Raw genomic sequence first — 18009 nt, 5'->3', positions numbered from 1 at the left:
ACATTCATCCATATCCTTCAGTGTCACCGCAGAGAGATGGATGTGAGGCTGGAACCAGAGCACACAATAAGCAATAACCAACTTTTTCTCTAATGGAGAAACCACAAAGTATCAGTTTAGCAGGCAAAACATAAAAGTAAAAAGTGAAACTGCTGACTGCAAAAACATGTAGCACACTGTCAATTTAGCTTTTTCTGAGTGAGAAGACAGTGTGACAAAGTAAAGTTGAACCATCGGGGCAGTAGTGGTGCCCCACAGCTTGTTTTATTGGACTACAGAGCTGGATACAGTAGTGTGTATGGTACTAGTGTTTTGCATGGTTACTCTGCTCGTCTGTATCAGTCAACCTGCCCTCTGTCTGTCCTCGTGTGTTTCTAGCCAGAACACTGGGCACTGAGCCATGACCTGAACGGCTGCAGAGACTGCGAGTGTGACATTGGAGGAGCACTGGACAACCAGTGAGTGCAGCTCTGAGTCGAGTCAACAGTTAGAGTCTGTTACAGCTTAGAGGACCTTTTAAAACCATTCTTAGATGGATGTCTGCTCAAAATACTAGCTGGTGTACTCAGCAGGATAAAAGCAAAAGGAAAAATGTAATCTTTTTATCCAAGCTGATCCATGCTGATCCAGCTTAGAAGTTCTGTGAGTCAACTTTAACTACAGGAAAAATCAATAGTGCTTTATTTTCTGAACTAGGGCCACTGAATACTTATTTTGCAGCTCTGTTTGATATGTTTGGTACACACAATCATCTTAGCCAAAGCGTAACCACATCTGCAGTTTCAGCATAATGACTTGTAATAAATCTTGTCATCTCTTAACTTTTCATCCAACTCATCAGGACAAAGCTAATGAATAGCATCATAAATAGTAATTAAACCTTCCCATCACATCCCAAACAATAGCAAAGTACTACTATGCATCACAGATCTTCTGGTATGGGTGCAGTTATGTTATGGCAGTGATTTGACAAGATGTATGTATTATTCGTAGCTGCTCCATAGAGAGCGGTCAGTGCCGCTGCCGCAGTCACATAACAGGGCGCCAGTGTACACAGGTGGAGTCTGGATATTTCTTTATGGCTCTGGATCACCTTCTTTATGAGGCTGAGAGCGCCACAATGGGACGGGTGAGTGAGGCCGTCACACATTGGTAGTCAGGCTCTTTAGTGAGAAGAAACCTCTACAAGCATGTCGTCCATGTTTATGTTCTCAGGGCTGTGTGGTGGACATCAGGGAGCATCAGCCTGGCCGACCTGCCATGTGGACAGGTCTTGGGTTTTCCCGGGTACCTGAAGGTGGAACACTGGAGTTCCGTATTGGCGACATTCCCTACTCCATGGAATATGATTTGCTCATCCGCTATGAGGCGCAGGTATATGTGACTGTTCGTCTACCGTGTCATGTGTCATCAGAAAATGAAAGGAGTCCGCAAATACATGCTTACCATGCACAATGTTTCGATGCAGATGCCCCAGGACTGGGAGGAGGTGCAGGTAACGGTGATCCGTCCAGGGCCGATTCCTACCAGCAGCCCTTGTGGAAACACCATCCCCGACGATGACAGGCTCATTGTCTCTCTGCCTGCTGCAGCAAGGTCTGTGAATCACACATTTGCACACAGATGCGTGTTAGTACTGGTGTACGGTAACTGTGCGCTGCCTGCATTCTCCTCAGGTTTGTGGTGCCTCTTCAGCCTTTGTGTCTGGAGAGAGACGTGACTTACACCCTCCGCTTGGACTTCAGACGCTATCAGGATGCCAACAGTATCCTCAATGGAGCAGCCAACGCCGTCCTTCTTGTGGACTCTGTGAGACGCATTTCAGCTGTCTAAAATAAGAGGCGTTTTCTTGCCTTTTTAACAAATCCTTCTTCTCCAGATCGCATTGATGCCACGGCACTCCGCCATGGAGATGTTCAATGCAGGAGATCCAGCCTCCAACATCAGGAGGCAGACCTATGAGCGGTATCACTGTCACGATGGGGCAAAGAGTGTGACGCGCCCACTGATGAGTGACACCTGTGCCAAGCTGATAAGCAGCATGTCCGCTATCATTAATGATGGAGCTCTGCGTGAGTTACAAATAAAGCTTATCTGTTTGTATGACTTTATGATTATATGTTTATATTCCTGGAGCCTGCATGATCTCAGACAACATCAGTGAAATTAACAGTGTTTATGACACCATTATTAATCGCTTTTTGCCATTATTGTCTTCCTTAAAGTTAAATGCAACTCTCAGAAACGCCTTAAATCACTCATTATTTATCTTATCATTTTCGAGATGCGCTCCAGACTGGTGACTTTAGCTTCACTTCTTTCCTCTTTTTCTCTCATTGTGATTGTTGTTTATAATACATGTTTGGATCCGGTGGTTTGATGCTGGTGCTTCTCTGTCCTCCAGCTTGTAATTGTGACCCTCAGGGGTCCATCAGCTCTCTGTGTGATGTCCGGGGAGGCCAGTGTCGCTGCAGACCCAATGTGATTGGTCGACGTTGTGACCAGTGTGCTCCAGGAATGTATGGCTTTGGGCCCTCAGGCTGCACAGGTGAGAAGTGCAGATCCAGCTCAGGCCTTTCTCATTTTTCCTGCAGGTCCATTCCATATTTTTTTCCAGCTGCTAATGTTTAAACATTTCCTCAGTAAGTTTAAACATTAGTGGCGATGAGAAGTTAAACATTAGTAGGGATGGAAAAGCAAAGTATTATGAGATAGCCTGACTCTTTACAAACTAAAGTGTCATACAAGTCAAGAACTACTGAAGCACTCTTTAGTGGAACCTGTTGTCAACTCACACCAGCAACATTACAGGTGTTGAGTAGTGAGCTTGAATTGAGTACTTGTACATTTACAGTTCTTTTAATGAGTTGTGTACAATGCATCTGGTGCCCTCTACTGCCTGTCAGTGCAACTTTGCTATGCCCAAAGCCTCTTTTTTTTATTTCTACGTTCAACTCTTTCTCCCACCTCCTCTTCTTTTCCCATCATGTCCTTCTAAAACCCTCTCATCCTTTTTAATTTCCTCTTGTAATCTCTGTCTGTTCTCTGTCAAGCCTGCAGTTGCAGTTTGGACGGCTCCGTGACCCGACTTTGTGACAAGTTTACCGGTCAGTGTCAGTGCCGTCCGGGAGCATTCGGTCAGCGCTGTGACAGATGCCAGTCGGGTTACTGGGGCTTCCCGAGCTGCCGACCCTGCCAGTGTAACGGGCATGCAGACCAGTGCGACCAGAGGACCGGCGCCTGCATCAGCTGCAGAGATAATACTGGAGGGGACAAGTGTGAGAGGTGATGATACAGCACTAGTTTGCTTGGAATCTTGTGGATGAGATCATCAACAATGATTTTATTCAAAAGTTTAGACAAAAAAAGAAAATGTTTGCAAAATATAGGGTTAGAGTTATGACTCGCTAGTGCTGGAGTTGTCACCAATGATGCCTTAAACATTTAGGGATAGGTTTAAATACAAAATATTGATTTTCTTTTACTTTGATTCCATCTTAAATGAATAATCCAAAGATATACAGATTAAATTTAAGTCTGAATCTGAATCAGAATACTTTATTGATCCCTAGGGGAAATTATGTAAAGTGGCATCTGGCCACGCAAGAAGCCAGAGAATATGAAAGGAAACACTACAAACAGCTTCAGACACAAAAGAAAGCTAACGGTTCACACATCAGAGCAAAAAAGCACTTTGATGGCGTACTTTGTAAGGCATTACTGCAAACAGTGGCTTTGAGTAAAACTGTGTTGTTTCACAGTGGTTAGCACCGGTGCCTCACTGCAATCGGTCAGAAGGGTAAGATGGCGCTGGCAAGGCTGGCAGCCTTAACCCAATTTCCCTCGGGATGAATAAAGTATTATCAATCAATCAATAATCCTGGGTTCAATCCACCTTTCTTGTGGACTTGTGTTGTGTGGGTACTCCAGTCTCCTCCCGCATGTTAAGGAAACACAGTAGATTAACTGGTGATTTTACCGTGGCTGTAGTTGTAAATGCGAGGGTGGATGTCTGTATCTCTGCGTTCGCCATGTGACAGATTGACAGCCTGTCCAGGATGTATCCCACCACTTTGAACACTCCTTATTGTAGCTGGCATTCAAATACTCGCCGGGCATCCCAGTCAGTTCGAAACTGACTGTTTACATTTGCAGTGCATTTTAGCAACACCTCCTCATCAACACAGCCAGTGATGACTGTACCAGGAAATATGTGCTAAGCTAACAGAATCAGCATTGCAGAAAAACACCCCTAAAGAAAGAGAACATTTGGAGCTTTTAGCTCACAGAGGTTATTGTACATGTGCTACATATTTACTATTTGAAACTTTAGCCACATTTAAATTCAATATACACTGCTGTAACAGCAGCACACCTGTTCACCTGAGTCACCCAGCTTGTCATTTCTGTAGGTGCGCCAATGGTTACTATGGCAATCCAATTTTGGGCACAGCATCCGGCGGTCAGTGTCGTCCGTGCCCCTGCCCAGATGGTCCCAACAGCGGACGCCACTTTGCCGTGTCTTGTTATCAGGACAGTCGTAACAGACAAATCATCTGCAACTGCAACCAAGGATACACAGGTAAACCTGAGTCAGTGCACTCTCCTACTGTCTCTGTACCTTAACTTCTGTTTGTTCCTCATCCTCAGCACGTGACACTGACTGGTGAGACCAGATGTGTGTGTGCTAGCTTTAGTTGCACACAGTTTAAATACTTTGTGATACTACTTATCTGATATATATTCAGCTGTAAGTTGTGTCACTGAAAGATAACCATGAAATATTAGTATTTTATGTCACTTGTGCTTCATCAGCATTGTTTTTGTAGCTGATTTTGTAGCATATCCTGTGATTTGAATAACCTCAATGATTGATATTAATCTGAAACAGTGCTTACAGTCTACAAGCTACAGTGATAACACAAGTTAAGACAGGGCAGAGGCTGTAACTGAAACGAGGTAAGGATGATTCTTTGACAGCGGCTTCTGGTGAATGGTAACCTTTATTGTTTCCTCCCTCCCCTGTATTACTGGCGCAGGGATTGTTAAACGCTCCGGGGCGAACATTTTTAAGCGTGAGTAATGATGGTTGACCCTGCTCCCTTCCCCTCCCTGTCCACCAACCCTCACTTTCCGCTCCACCATTCCTACCCATGCATGGCTTCAGCACCCCTCCCATCAGTGGTGCTGTGCCACAGTGCACTCCTGAGTGAGACCTGGCTCAAAGAATGCCAAATCCTTTTCTGTGACTGTCTGTGAGTTTTGTGCACCTGAAATTAGAAGTTTAAACAGCATTAGAAGTGTAGAAATAACATTTGAACCACATCTGTAAAAATGCTCCTAATACAAGGGCCTGACCCAGATTCAGTGTTTTTGAGCAGTTCTTACAAAAATATACCTTTTAAAGTGCAAAGGAAGCGTAATGTTGGCGTGAGTCTGGGTCAGTTTTGTGTTTTGAGCAGGTTTCATCTGTTTTTGTGAATTAATGATGTTGAGAGTGTTAGCAATTGTGGCAATATGGCCATACAATCAAGATAAACACATTTATTTGTATTTTATTTACTCCATAGATAAAGCATAATGGAGCACTGCAGGCCCTAAAAATGCAGATTATTTCTTTATATCCACAGCTCCCACTTTCTGCTCCACACTGTTTTTTCTTCCCTTTGACCTCCTCTCCCCTTCATTCTTGTCTTCCATCCAACTTTGCTGTCGTCTAATCCTCTCTGTACTTCAGTGTTTGTGCTGCCAGTGCAGCCTGACTTTACCTCTCCCCACATTCTCATTCTTTCTTTCTCTAAGTTTCTTCTGTGCTCCAGTTCCTGCTTGGCTCAGGTATGCCGAGTATTTCGGCTTTGATGTCCAACTTTTAAGGGACAGCTAATAATCTATGAAGACACTGATGACTGACTGTCAAAGCTGTGTGAAGCAGTAGTTGATGACATAATACAGTATATTACAGATTAGGACAGAATTATTAGGCCACCTATCAAAATTTTATTTTTTACATTATTTCCCAAGTTCTGTTGAAACAGAGAAAGGAATTTCCAAATATCCTAGTTTTATTTTAGATGCTTATGCTATCTTAGTTTGCACACAAAATTATAAAAAAAAAACTACCATGGCCAAAATTATCAGCACCCCGTGATGTTAATAGTGGATTTTGCATCCTTTCTTGCTGAACAGCCTGCAGTTGTTTGTTGTGGTTTTCAACAAGTCTAAAAAATGTCACCAGCCCCATTCTTCTTTGGCGAGTCTCTCAAGCTTCTATATACAGTGGTCCTCTGGGACGGACCTTGGTCTTCAGTCTTGATGGTCTTTACCTCACAGATTTTCAGTGGGATTACAGTCAGGGCTTTGTGCAGGTCAGTCATTAATGTTCACCTTGGACGTCTGGAGGTAGTTCTACACCAGGAGTGATGTATGTTTTGGGTCTTTGTGGTGTTGGAAGAGAAATCGATGACCCAGACCTAGTTTACCTGCAAACAGCTTGAGGTTCTTCATTCAGGATGAGGACCCAAACGCAGGACTCAAAGATGGGAATTTAACTGAAAACAACAGCTTTATTGCTGGAAATAATTCTTCACAAATATAAAAAACAAAACCGAAAGCAAGGAACTCGAAATATGAACTCAAACCAAAACACTAAAAAACTGGGAAACTAACGGACAGAGACGAACACAGGGCTTAAATACGCAAGCAGGACAACGAGAGGATGGGGGAACAGGTGGGAACACAGCTGGGACAAATGAGACATTCATAAAGACGCGGACTAGACACTGAGACGTGGAAACATGACAGACTCGGGAACAGAGGAAACATGGAGCACAGAGACAAAAGTAACTAGACGTGGAATATAGGGACGACGTAGTGACAGAGAACCAAGACAAGCATACAACACACGACAGACAACAAGGAAAACAAGAATACAGAACAAACCTTCACTAGGGACATGAGACCAGGAACACAGCAGAGGCACAGAAACAGAACAGAAAACCTTAGCAGATGAAGGCATGATGCTAAAATCACTGAACGTAAATATTATAAGCCATTATGTATGTGATCACAGGTGTAGTATGATGCCACAAAATGTCCTGGAGAAGAATGTGGGGACAAAGATGCTTCACTAATGAAACTGGTTAACAAAACCCTTTTGAGTGATGGCAAGTAACAGAACTGCTACATAACAGACTGCTTTAGTAAAATATTGGATTTATGTAATAATTTCCTTGCTTTAAAAAATGGGTTTAGCCAAGTGTTAGACTAACAGGTTTCTTTTAGTAGAAAGGACTTGAGAATCTGTTCATGATGAGGGGCCGTATAACTTTTTAAACCAAGATTGTCTACTGATTCTAACACTGGAATTTCATACTTTCCTGCTTCTTCTTGGATCATTCATCCTAAAATCACGGCACAAAATGGAAAATGTAAAACTATTTTTGCCATCATATCTTCTTCCTCTCTGCTCTGGCCATAAATAATGACAATTTCTTCTTCTTTTTCCCAACCTAGGTGCCCGATGTGAGGAATGTGCCCCGGGTTATTACGGTAACCCCTCGCAGCCAGGAGGGCGCTGCCAGCCGTGCCAGTGTAACAACAACATAGACATGTCAGACGTGAACGCCTGTGACAGTCAGACCGGAGAGTGTAACAAGTGCCTTTACAACACTGAAGGTCCCAATTGTGGCATCTGCAAGAGCGGCTATTTCGGGGATGCTTCCCGACGAAACTGCAGGAGTGAGAATCACTTTCACTGTGATAAGAAAAAGCTCTGTGTTGCACGTTAGCGATACTTCAGAAATCAAAAGAAATCTTATTTAGCCTTTTTTTCCCCTTCAGAGTGCACATGTAACTTCCTGGGTACTGAACGCAGCCAGTGTATTGAGCGCGAGGACTGCGTGTGCCAGCGGGCCACAGGCCAGTGCCAGTGTCTGCAAAATGTCGTAGGTCTGGCGTGCGACCACTGCGCCCCCAACCACTGGAACCTGGCCAGTGGGAGGGGCTGTGAACCATGCAGCTGTGATCCTAACAACTCTGTTACCTCTGCGTGTAATGAGGTAGGGAATACTTTGTGTTTTTTAGTGGGAATGCTTTCACTATACAGAGCTTGTGTGACATATTCCTTTTTGTCGTGCAGTTCTCTGGTCAGTGTCAGTGCCGTGATGGCTTTGGAGGGAAGACATGCACAGACTGTCAGGAGAACTTCTGGGGAGACCCCAGGACACAGTGCAGAGGTGTGAGACACAAGAACATGAGAAAACAGTGTTAAAGAGACCAAATGATTTAAAGAGATGAACTCTTGCTGCTCATGCTTTGAGATTGTTTGCAATCAAGAAAGTATTCTTACAGAATGATAAACACATGCACACAGTCCTGTTAGTTACAATGAGTTTCAAAATAAATGTATTCCATAACTGGACAACAGTCACTCAGGTTAGTTAGTCAGGTCTCAACAAAAGGAGACTATTTATCCACCTGCACTATTTTCATTTGGCACACTAGCTTTTGTTTTGGGACCTCTGTGCTCTTCCAAATGCACACTTGGAAAATAGCAGCAGGACCCAAGCACAGAACGCTGTCTGAGAATGTAAACGTTATGATTTAGAGACCCTCTTAAGTATTGTTGTATCCTCTAGGCACTGCTGTACCCTAGACAGGGGTTACTCAGTTGCATCCTTGTGATGTGTAGCCTACAGAAAGCAATCTTGAACTTTTTATAACAATTTTGTACCATAAAGTAATATTACAAACATTGACATTATAAAGAAAATGTGATAGTAGAGATTTGTGACTAAGCTTGTCTTTGGTGTGTGGGTGGATTTTGGCAGTAAGCGCTTTGTTATTGTGGAAATTTTGAGGGGCTATATGCAATATTGTACACGAGAACATTTGCATTGTTTTAAGCTAATATGCAGTTATGTATAAAATAACGTACACCTTCTCTGAATTCAAATTCAGCTGAAAGATTTTTATGTATCGGTTATGTATGTTTTGGGAGTTTGGTGGTCGGCAGCATCCAGCTATGTGCTACCACAAGGAGGAATGACATCATCACTAATCTGTGAGAAGTAATTTTTTTCATGCCCATCAACCAGGGAAGGGTTATAACACCATTTCCAAACAATTTGAAGTTCATCATCCTACAGAGAGAAACTTGTTCACAAGTAGAAAACAGTGAAGAAAGCTATCATTCTTCCCAGCATGGAGATTCCAACAAATTCAGCCCAAGGCCAGACTGTACAATTCTCAGACAGACTACAAAAAACCTAAGAGCTTTGTCTTAGACTCTAGAAGTCTGACTTTGTGTTTTAAACGTTAAAGTTCATGACAGTAGAACTGGAAAAAGACTGATTAAGTATGGCTTGTTTGGAAGGGCTGCCAAGAGAAAGCTTCTTGTGTCTTTAAGAAAGTAGAGAAAGAAAATAAGAGCCTCTCGTGTGCCGTGTTCAGCCAGCATCAGGTGAAGACTCACAGAAGCTAATATGGTGCTGCTCCGGTTGTTCTCTACTAACTATCCTCTCATTTTCTCCCCTATAGCATGTGACTGTGACTGGCGTGGGATTGAGACCTCTCAGTGCAACCGAGTGACAGGCCACTGCGTTTGTCAGCAGGGAGTGTCGGGTGTCCGCTGTGACCAGTGTGCCAGAGGCTTTTCTGGCCAGTTCCCCAACTGCCAGCCCTGTCACCAGTGTTTTGGGGACTGGGATCGCATTGTGCAGGTTCAGCTTTAATGCAGGGGAGGATGGATCTAATCCTTGAATCATTGATTGATTAGGTGTCAACCCCAATCTTTTGTTTCTCTTTCTTGTCATTACCAGGACTTGGGAACGCGCACAAAGGCTCTTGCAGAGCGTGCCCATGAGATTCAGACCACTGGCCTTATTGGACCTTATGAGAAAGCCTTTAAAGACCTCGAGGAGAAGCTGGCACAAGCTCAGGACATTGTCACTGCACGCAATGCCACTGCTGCAGCTGTCACTACCCTAATGGAGCTTATTGAAGATCTTAGGTAAAGCAGATTCATCTGCAGTTATTTTATCGCTTAACTTAGCTAATAGTTTCAGCATAAACCCTTATCTTCCTTATCATGCTCAGTTCCAGCTCCATAGTTTTATTCTTTGACTCGACTTTCATAGCTTTGCATGACACACAGTCCAGAGTGCCTTAGTCCACCCTGAGTTAAATATTTCTGGCTCCTTTCACCTTATTATTATTCTGACTGGTAGCAACCTGTAAACAGAAGGTTTGGCAAAGTGGTGGGCGGAGCCTCTCTTCTCACAAAATAGAGTTGTGTGCCTGAGATGACCATATTAGGAACATCTGCTCTCACATGCAGGACCAGCAGTAGAAATAAAAAAACCTTTTGATCAAGGACTTTTTATCATATCTTTTGCCAGATCAAATAGCAAAACAACATAATCCAACATCATTAACATATTTACTCAGGAGAAGAGATGGCAATCATGGGACGTCTTGAACAGTGATACAGTGTATATATTAGAGCAAGTCTAAAAAGTTTATTCCACAATCTATGTCGCTATAGAGATAACCAAAGCATGTCCATTAGTGTGGCTGGGGCCCCTCTGCAGTCATATTTAGGATCCAGTTCTATATGAATTTTTGATAACTTGTCCTTAGACCAATGAAGATGATGTGCGCCTTTAAACTGTGCTGCAGAATGTCTAAGGCACACCGTACAAGTTTAAATCCTCCTTATACTTTTTCCCATTTGGGTCCAGAGTCAGTTTCCCATTTCAAGATCATCTCTTCCCCTTTTTACAACAGCGCTTTTTTGTAAGTTATGGTCTTTATAGATTTTTAATCACCATTTGACGTCTCCAGAGTACGTGGCAGGGATCATTTTCTGTGAAAGAAAGGATATGCTGCAAAACCGCTTGGTTAGATGCTGGCAACACCAACCCTTTATGTGAACATCCGGGGTAAATGGGATTAATTTAGCAAAATTAATAACCAGCTTCATCTGACTGTTTATCCTGATCCCCAGTGTTAGAGTAAGTGAATAAAGATAATGATAAGATACACTGTTGAACTTGCCCTGATCAGTTGAAGTGTATTGAGAGAAGTATACATCCTACTCATTTGTTTGTCTCATATGAAGCAGGCATGTGGTTGGCTGGAAATGGACCCAGAATTCAGGACTCTGCAGACGAATGTTAAACTCAAAATCACAACTTTATTGCTGGCAAAATGTGACACAGGGACTGGGGATAAACAAACATGGATATATGACTGACTGGGGAGACAAAACGATGAAACACAGAAGATTATGGGAACAGGAAGGGCTAAATACAGGGACAGGACTACAAATGTGTTAGATTGATTAGACAGTGAAAGCAGACAGACATGGGGACATGAGCGGGGAGACAGAAAGGATAACAAAGCATGGAGACTAAACAGACTACAACAGGAGACGCTGATGACAAGAAACAGAGATGAGACTAGGAACAGGCTGGACATGAAAGGGAACTAACGTAACAAAACAAGAACCTTGAACTAGAAATAACAAACTCAGGTGCGCTAGAGAATACTAAACTCAACATTAACTAATATAAAACTTGAATGTAAATATTTCATAAATCCAAAGGAATGAGTAAGAGTTGCAGACCCAGGACCGTGACATTTTTTTGATTTGATTTGAAATCTTATCAACATATATTACATTTTCAAGCCAAACATATTATATATATACAAATCCTACAGTGATTTTAGTCAGGTGTCAAAGGCTTCATCATTTACAGAAGGGGTAAAGATGTTTTTGTTTTTTTTTACTGATGCAGCAAACCAGGGAAGAAAAAACAACTTTCAGAAACTCAGATTTGTCTGTGGATACAGATGTTACAGATGTTTGTCTTTCTCACCAGAGCACAGATTGGTGAGACCACTGATACCTTAAACAGTCTTGAGGGAGAATTAACCATCGTGCAGGACAGCAACTCAGAGGCAAGCAAGGAGCTGAGTGCTCTGGAAAGAGAGGCCAAAGAGCTTAACCTCACTTCAGAGCAGCTACACCACCAGCTGGATATCCTTAAAAACTCCAACTTCTTAGGTGAGAAAACTGTGTTGATTTAAATTTCTGTCTAATAAAATGTAAGAATATTTTTTTTGCATAATTCCCTCATCTACCTCCCATTTTTCACTCCAATCAGAAATAACATCAGCATCTCATCTAATATGTTTCTTAAAGGGGCGTATGACAGCATCCTTAGCTCCTACAACAGGTCTCGCGATGCAGAGAGGCGGGCTAATGAATCAACCACCACCAAACCCAGTACAGTCAGCCAGTCTGCAGACACACGCCGCCGCACTGAACGCCTCATTGCTGCAAAGAAAGACGACTTCAACCGTAAAAATGCTGCAAACAAGCGTGCTCTGGGAGAGCTCAACACCAAAACACAGGGCTTGGACATGAAGAAGCTCAACGAGAAGGTTTGTTTTATTCTTTATTGTTCTTGTTTAGCTGTCTGCACTCATATAGTTTCATATTTACTCATATTTATTTTGTAGGTGACATAAATTGAGGCTCTATCCACTGTGGATTAGAGGAGTACCTGAGTCCTGCACATATACTTGCAATATCCATACCAGTGAAATTACATTTGCATTCATACCAACAGGTTTGTGGTGCCCCAGGTGATGCCCCCTGTGCAGAAAGCCCCTGTGGGGGTGCCGGTTGCCGTGATGATGAGGGGAAGCGTCATTGTGGAGGCCTGAACTGTAACGGTGCTGTGGCAGTAGCTGACAGTTCCCTGGAGAGAGCCAGACATGCAGAGAGGGAGCTGAACAAAGCTATGAAGGAAGTGGAGGGACTCTTTACTAAGGTATGAGAGTATATGCAGATCTATAGATGAGATGGGTGTGTGTGTGTGTGTGTGTGTGTGTGTGTGTGTGTGTGTGTGTGTGTGTGTGTGTGTGTGTGTGTGTGTGTGTGTGTGTGTGTGTGTGTGAGAGAGAGAGAGAGAAACGGGTTTTCACAGGACTCTGGATTCCTGCAAAAAACGAATTACTTCTAGCAGTATCTGGAAGTATAGGCTTTATTTGTAGTTGAATGACTTTATCACTCTGACACATCAGTGTGGAGGAATTTTTAACCACCCTTCTCTGTCACAAGTCTTGCATCCCTATCCCAAATATTAACATTAAGAGCTTGGGTCAGTTCTCTGTCTGACCAGTTAGCTCAGTAGGTTGAGAAACAGACAGAAGTGTGAGGAGCTTGCAGAAGGTGATTTCTATAGTGAGACACTTCGCTTGATTTTCAGAGAATTGAGGTTACTCTAGTAACCAAACATTTTGATTGCACCCACAGTAATAAGTGCAGTTGTAAATCTCCCTATCAAAGATATAAACCTTTGTGTCTTTATCCAGGTGGCAGAGGCTAAAACACAGGCAGAGGAGGCTAAGGGTAAAGCCAAGGCAGCTCTGGATAAAGCCGCCACTACCAAGAACAAAGTGGAGCGTTCCAACAATGACCTGAGAGACCTCATCAAACAGATCAGGGACTTTCTCACACGTAATCTTCAAAAGATTTATTTATTGATCACTGAAACCTTGTTGAATATTGATGTTACCTGATAATCTAGCCTCCTAATAATCCTGATATATCTCTCTCAGAGGAAGGTGCAGACCCAGACAGTATTGAGGCAGTGGCAAACCGTGTGTTGGAGCTCTCCATTCCTGCTTCACCCATTCAAATCAAGCATCTCGCTGATGAAATCAAGGAGCGGGTCCACAGCCTTTCAAATGTGGATGCCATCCTGCAGCAGACGCAGGATGATGTCCGCAAGGCCGAACAACTGCTGCTGGATGCCAAAAGGGCGAGGTAGTTAGATTTAAAACTGTATTATAATGTATCGGTATAGAATTATTTGTGCTACTTGCAGTCATTAATGCTTCATTGTTGTGAAGGCACCATGCTGAGGGGGTGAAGATGACAGCAGAGACAGTGGAACAGGCCTTGGTGGATGCTAAGAATGCCCAGACTTCAGCAGAGAAAGCCATAACAAAAGCCAGAGCTGACATCGGGGAGACTAAAAAACGGCTGACAGAGGTTAGCAAAAATTCATAACACTTAATGTATATTGTGGGCATTGCCTGTATACAAAAGATGGATGTAGTCGCTGTGACATCACTCATTGGTTTTGGATTCCTAGTTATAAAGTTTCAGTGTTAGTATTTTGACCAACATCATGTTAGTTTTTTAGAGCCCAAAATTGCTGTATATGGATGAAAGGGGTTGAGTGCTAAATTATCAGCTAATTAGCAAGCTTCTTTAGCTAGCTGCATACATAATCTGTATGGATATAATGCACACACTGGTATACTGGTCTCATTTGCTAAATGTTATTCTTACTGAATCCAACATGATGTTAATTTGATTAATGATGCTCAACATTACTGACAAAAAAGATGATAAAACAGCGTTGTTTTGGGATGAGCCTACTGTGTGACAAGTCCCTACTGTAAGAGCAGAGCCGTGGCCTTGGTTTCACTGTCATTTCTGCTCCTCACTAGTCACATTTCAAAGCACAAATATGGTGATGATGAAAACTTCAAATGCCTTTGTGCACTTATATGTACAGTTATCTTAAAGCACTTTCATTGTAGTGGTCAGTAGAACACAAAAACCTCATGTTTAGTGCCCAAATAAAAACAAAAAAGAAAGTTTGAAAATTTTGCAGACTTTGTCCCAAAGAAAAGTTTAAAAGGTTTTCTTCCGTAAAGGTCATATTTCTACTATTTTGTTTGTTGTTGCAGAATCTCTCTGGTCAGTGGCTGTGAGCCACAGTAGAGCTTAACTGAACAACAGGTTATTTCTTTAAGCATTTTACATAAAAAATATAGTTTAGGAAGTTAAGAGTTGTTTCTGTTGGACAACTTCCTTTTTCAGCAGGCAAAAACAAAACAAAAAAAGCAAACTAGATTTTAATGACCCTAATTATAAAAGATAAATATACATATCACAGTGTTTTGTTTATAGCATGTTTCTGCTGCCCCCTAGTGGTTATAAAATACATAACCATAGATTAAAAGAGTTTTTTTGTTTGGCTTTTTTTTTCATTCGTGAAATTGGGATAATGACAGTTATCCCAGTTAGATAACGTTAATTTCAATTCAGAAAGAACTTTACTTATTTTACCCACTCTACGCAGATTGAGTCAGAAACATCCGATGGTGAGCTGAACCTTAATGATGCCGTGGCCCGCCTCAACACACTGAGACGTGAGATCATTGCCTTGAAGACCAAACGTGCCAGCAACAGCATGGCAGCTGCCCGAGCTGAAGAGACAGCTACCATGGCACGAGACAAGGCAAATGAAGCCAAACAGGTGTGTGTTTGTGTTTGTGTGTGCTTCATAACAACCAGACATGGCTGTTATAAAAGAAGATGTCTTCTGTCTTTCTGCGCAGATTCTGGATGGTCAGTTGACAGATAAATACAATGAGGTACAGCAGCGGGTTGAAACTAAAGCCAAGGCTGTGCAGGATGCCAAGAAAAGGGCAGAGAGACTCAGAGATGAAGCCAAGGAACTTCTGAAAGATGCCCAGAAAAAGCTACAGAGGCTTGCAGGTACTTATTAATGTCTGTGAGTGTCTGGAGGACAAAAACAGATAGTTGCAAAGAATACATTTATCAAATTTTGTCTAAATTATGTCAATCTTGACTTGTAGGCAACATGTGTACATTTTTAAAATGTGAGGTGACTGACAACACTCTAAGAATACAAGTCTTTAAACGACATTAATACAACGAAATGATCAGTTATGAAAAGAATAACGTGGACAAAAGGCAAATAAACCTTACCAAACAGAAGACATTAGTACTTGTGTAAATATATACACTATGTTTGATATAAACATGACTTTTCAAAGACTAACATACCTGCTCAACATACTCACATACTCAGATCAAATCAGCAGAGAACTTCAGTATATTAAGCTGACAACTTTTGCTCCACAATTATTAACTGAATTTATTTCATTGAAGCAAAAAAAAAAAAAATCTAAATTGTTATTAATTAAATGAAATATGGTGTGATTAATTTTGATAAAATTAACATTTTAAATGTCACACTGTTCCTTCCAGGCTAAATTCTGTGTTGATCATAACATTCCCATTATGATTGACACATTCATTCATAACATTTCTCTTTCTTTCAGCTTAAAAATCTATGTAAAATACTTGAGTTGTGGCCTTTTTGGTTGCAAAGCATTAAAATACAAATCTAAAATACATCTAAGAGCATCAGTAGGTTTCGTGGCAACAGAATAGATATTTAGCTTTATTTGGCTGTCATTCCTTATCATGTGAATACTAAATGAAGAACATGTATATGACTGAAAACATTTGGGTCCTACAATTGGTCCCTGAGGAACTCCAAATGTTAATTCACAGTGTTTTAAAAACAGTCTAAAATTGAGACTGAGAACATTTTTCCAGATACTCCAGATTAGATATTTTGTGTGTTTAAAAGCCAAGACCCGATCAGCTAATGTCTCGCTGTGTAACCATTCCTGAAATGTCTGGATTCTGCAGAGTTGGAAAAAAACTATGAGGAAAACCAGAAGAAACTGGAGGGGAAGGCTCGTCAGCTAGACGGTTTGGAGGACAAGATGAAAAGCATCCTCCATGACATCAACAAACAGATCCAGATCTACAACACATGTCAGTAACTCACCACTCAAAGTCAAAAAGAAAGAAGTCCGCCATCTTCTCCGTCTGCTGCTTCCTTCAGATACAGTTACACGTCAAAACAATAAACGCAACAAAAAATAAAGTCACTCCAGAAGTGAATGTGCATTTTTGTCTCCAAATGTTCCTGTTTTGTCAGTGTTTGCAATGGTTGCTATCATATTGACATAAATAAAGGTTGTCTGATGTCATGTTTTATTTCTGATTCAAATTCGAGCACAATATATTTGCATTTATTACTGCAAATAAGATCACATGTATATGTTAAAATGTGTGATTTCAATTATAAAAACAATGTAAGTTATATATTTTAAATCATTTTAAATTATAATGTTTTCCCTTTATTCACCATGTGATGGTGTAGCTGTAGTTAGGTGGTCCAGGCCTTAACCATTAACCATTGTCTTCTGTTATTGAATGTGGATGAAGTTGCAATCAGCGGTCACATTTTTCTCTTAAGTATTATTTTGTTATTTTGCTTTTTAAATTAGAACAAAATCCTCAGAGGAAGGAGCAAACAGAGCCGTGTAGTTGTAATAAGAACCTTTATTATATATATATCTATATAAAATTGTCCAATGAAGCACAGATGAAGTGTGAGTCAGGAATCCAGTTACCGTGTTTGTCTTCAAGCAAAATAACAGGGAAACAAATCATAAACATTTATATGTGGAAAAATAATGAACTGTTTGTCTCTGCTGCCTGGAGTAGGAGGGTGGCTGTATACTGAATGTTAAGAATTGCAACCAAATGCCAAACCGGTGCTGCACAGATTGTGAATGTTTATCACACATACTGTGATGGAGCTTGGAGTTATTGTTTATTGAAGTGACATAGTAATAAGCGATGTGTAGTACGCTGTTTAATTGTGCCTTACATTGCCAGTATCATACATTCTTTTACTATTTGCATGCCAATTTGTTTTTTTGTTTTTTTTTCTAGGTGTAACAGATGATTTTGGTACACCTAGAAGCTGCAGCCAAATGATTGATAACTGCTTAACAAAATGAAAATACCAAAAGTAACCTTTGTAAAGTTTTAAAGTGTACAGTTTGATGAATGAATAACTTTAAAAAAAAAATCTGTGTAGATGTTTGTTTGTTTGTTTGTTTGTTATTTCATTACATTTATCACAAAGCAGAATGATTTGAAGTTTCCACGTTTTCTAACCGTGCTGTCTTGTGGCTCCAATGTGCATGGGGTTTGCAGTGGTGCAAGATGTCCCATTTCTATTTTTGTGTCTGTGTCCTTGATGTGCCCTTTTGACAGAATCTGCTACACTGCAAGTTTTACAGCTGTCC

At 41.4% G+C, this 18009-nt stretch overlaps 1 protein-coding gene across 2 annotated transcripts in view; it reads left to right on the top strand.

The window, feature by feature from the left end:
• lamb2 (laminin, beta 2 (laminin S)) overlaps nucleotides 1–17799 on the top strand; it is a 47266-nt gene extending 29467 nt beyond the window's left edge. The window contains exons 13-36 of one of the 2 annotated variants that reach the window (XM_084917872.1): nucleotides 379–458; nucleotides 994–1129; nucleotides 1216–1374; nucleotides 1469–1596; nucleotides 1677–1809; nucleotides 1880–2072; nucleotides 2405–2548; nucleotides 3054–3285; nucleotides 4413–4582; nucleotides 5040–5075; nucleotides 7513–7737; nucleotides 7840–8057; nucleotides 8138–8234; nucleotides 9538–9719; nucleotides 9819–10009; nucleotides 11883–12067; nucleotides 12206–12447; nucleotides 12636–12839; nucleotides 13384–13528; nucleotides 13630–13837; nucleotides 13924–14065; nucleotides 15168–15344; nucleotides 15427–15586; nucleotides 16553–17799. In XM_084917872.1, the coding sequence (XP_084773998.1) occupies nucleotides 379–458; nucleotides 994–1129; nucleotides 1216–1374; nucleotides 1469–1596; nucleotides 1677–1809; nucleotides 1880–2072; nucleotides 2405–2548; nucleotides 3054–3285; nucleotides 4413–4582; nucleotides 5040–5075; nucleotides 7513–7737; nucleotides 7840–8057; nucleotides 8138–8234; nucleotides 9538–9719; nucleotides 9819–10009; nucleotides 11883–12067; nucleotides 12206–12447; nucleotides 12636–12839; nucleotides 13384–13528; nucleotides 13630–13837; nucleotides 13924–14065; nucleotides 15168–15344; nucleotides 15427–15586; nucleotides 16553–16689 (3924 nt within the window). In that variant the 3' untranslated portion in view covers nucleotides 16690–17799. The remainder of the gene's footprint in view (nucleotides 1–378; nucleotides 459–993; nucleotides 1130–1215; nucleotides 1375–1468; nucleotides 1597–1676; nucleotides 1810–1879; nucleotides 2073–2404; nucleotides 2549–3053; nucleotides 3286–4412; nucleotides 4583–5039; nucleotides 5076–7512; nucleotides 7738–7839; nucleotides 8058–8137; nucleotides 8235–9537; nucleotides 9720–9818; nucleotides 10010–11882; nucleotides 12068–12205; nucleotides 12448–12635; nucleotides 12840–13383; nucleotides 13529–13629; nucleotides 13838–13923; nucleotides 14066–15167; nucleotides 15345–15426; nucleotides 15587–16552) is intronic. The other variant, XM_084917874.1, reaches the window with a different exon arrangement.
• The last annotated feature ends 210 nt before the right edge of the window (nucleotides 17800–18009 follow it).

The sequence above is a fragment of the Perissodus microlepis genome, chromosome 20 (assembly GCF_051167445.1).
Source record: "Perissodus microlepis isolate ML-2025 ecotype Zambia chromosome 20, ASM5116744v1, whole genome shotgun sequence".
In the NCBI taxonomy this organism is placed as follows: Eukaryota; Metazoa; Chordata; class Actinopteri; order Cichliformes; family Cichlidae; genus Perissodus; species Perissodus microlepis.
This window is presented reverse-complemented; position numbering and strand designations above follow the sequence as displayed.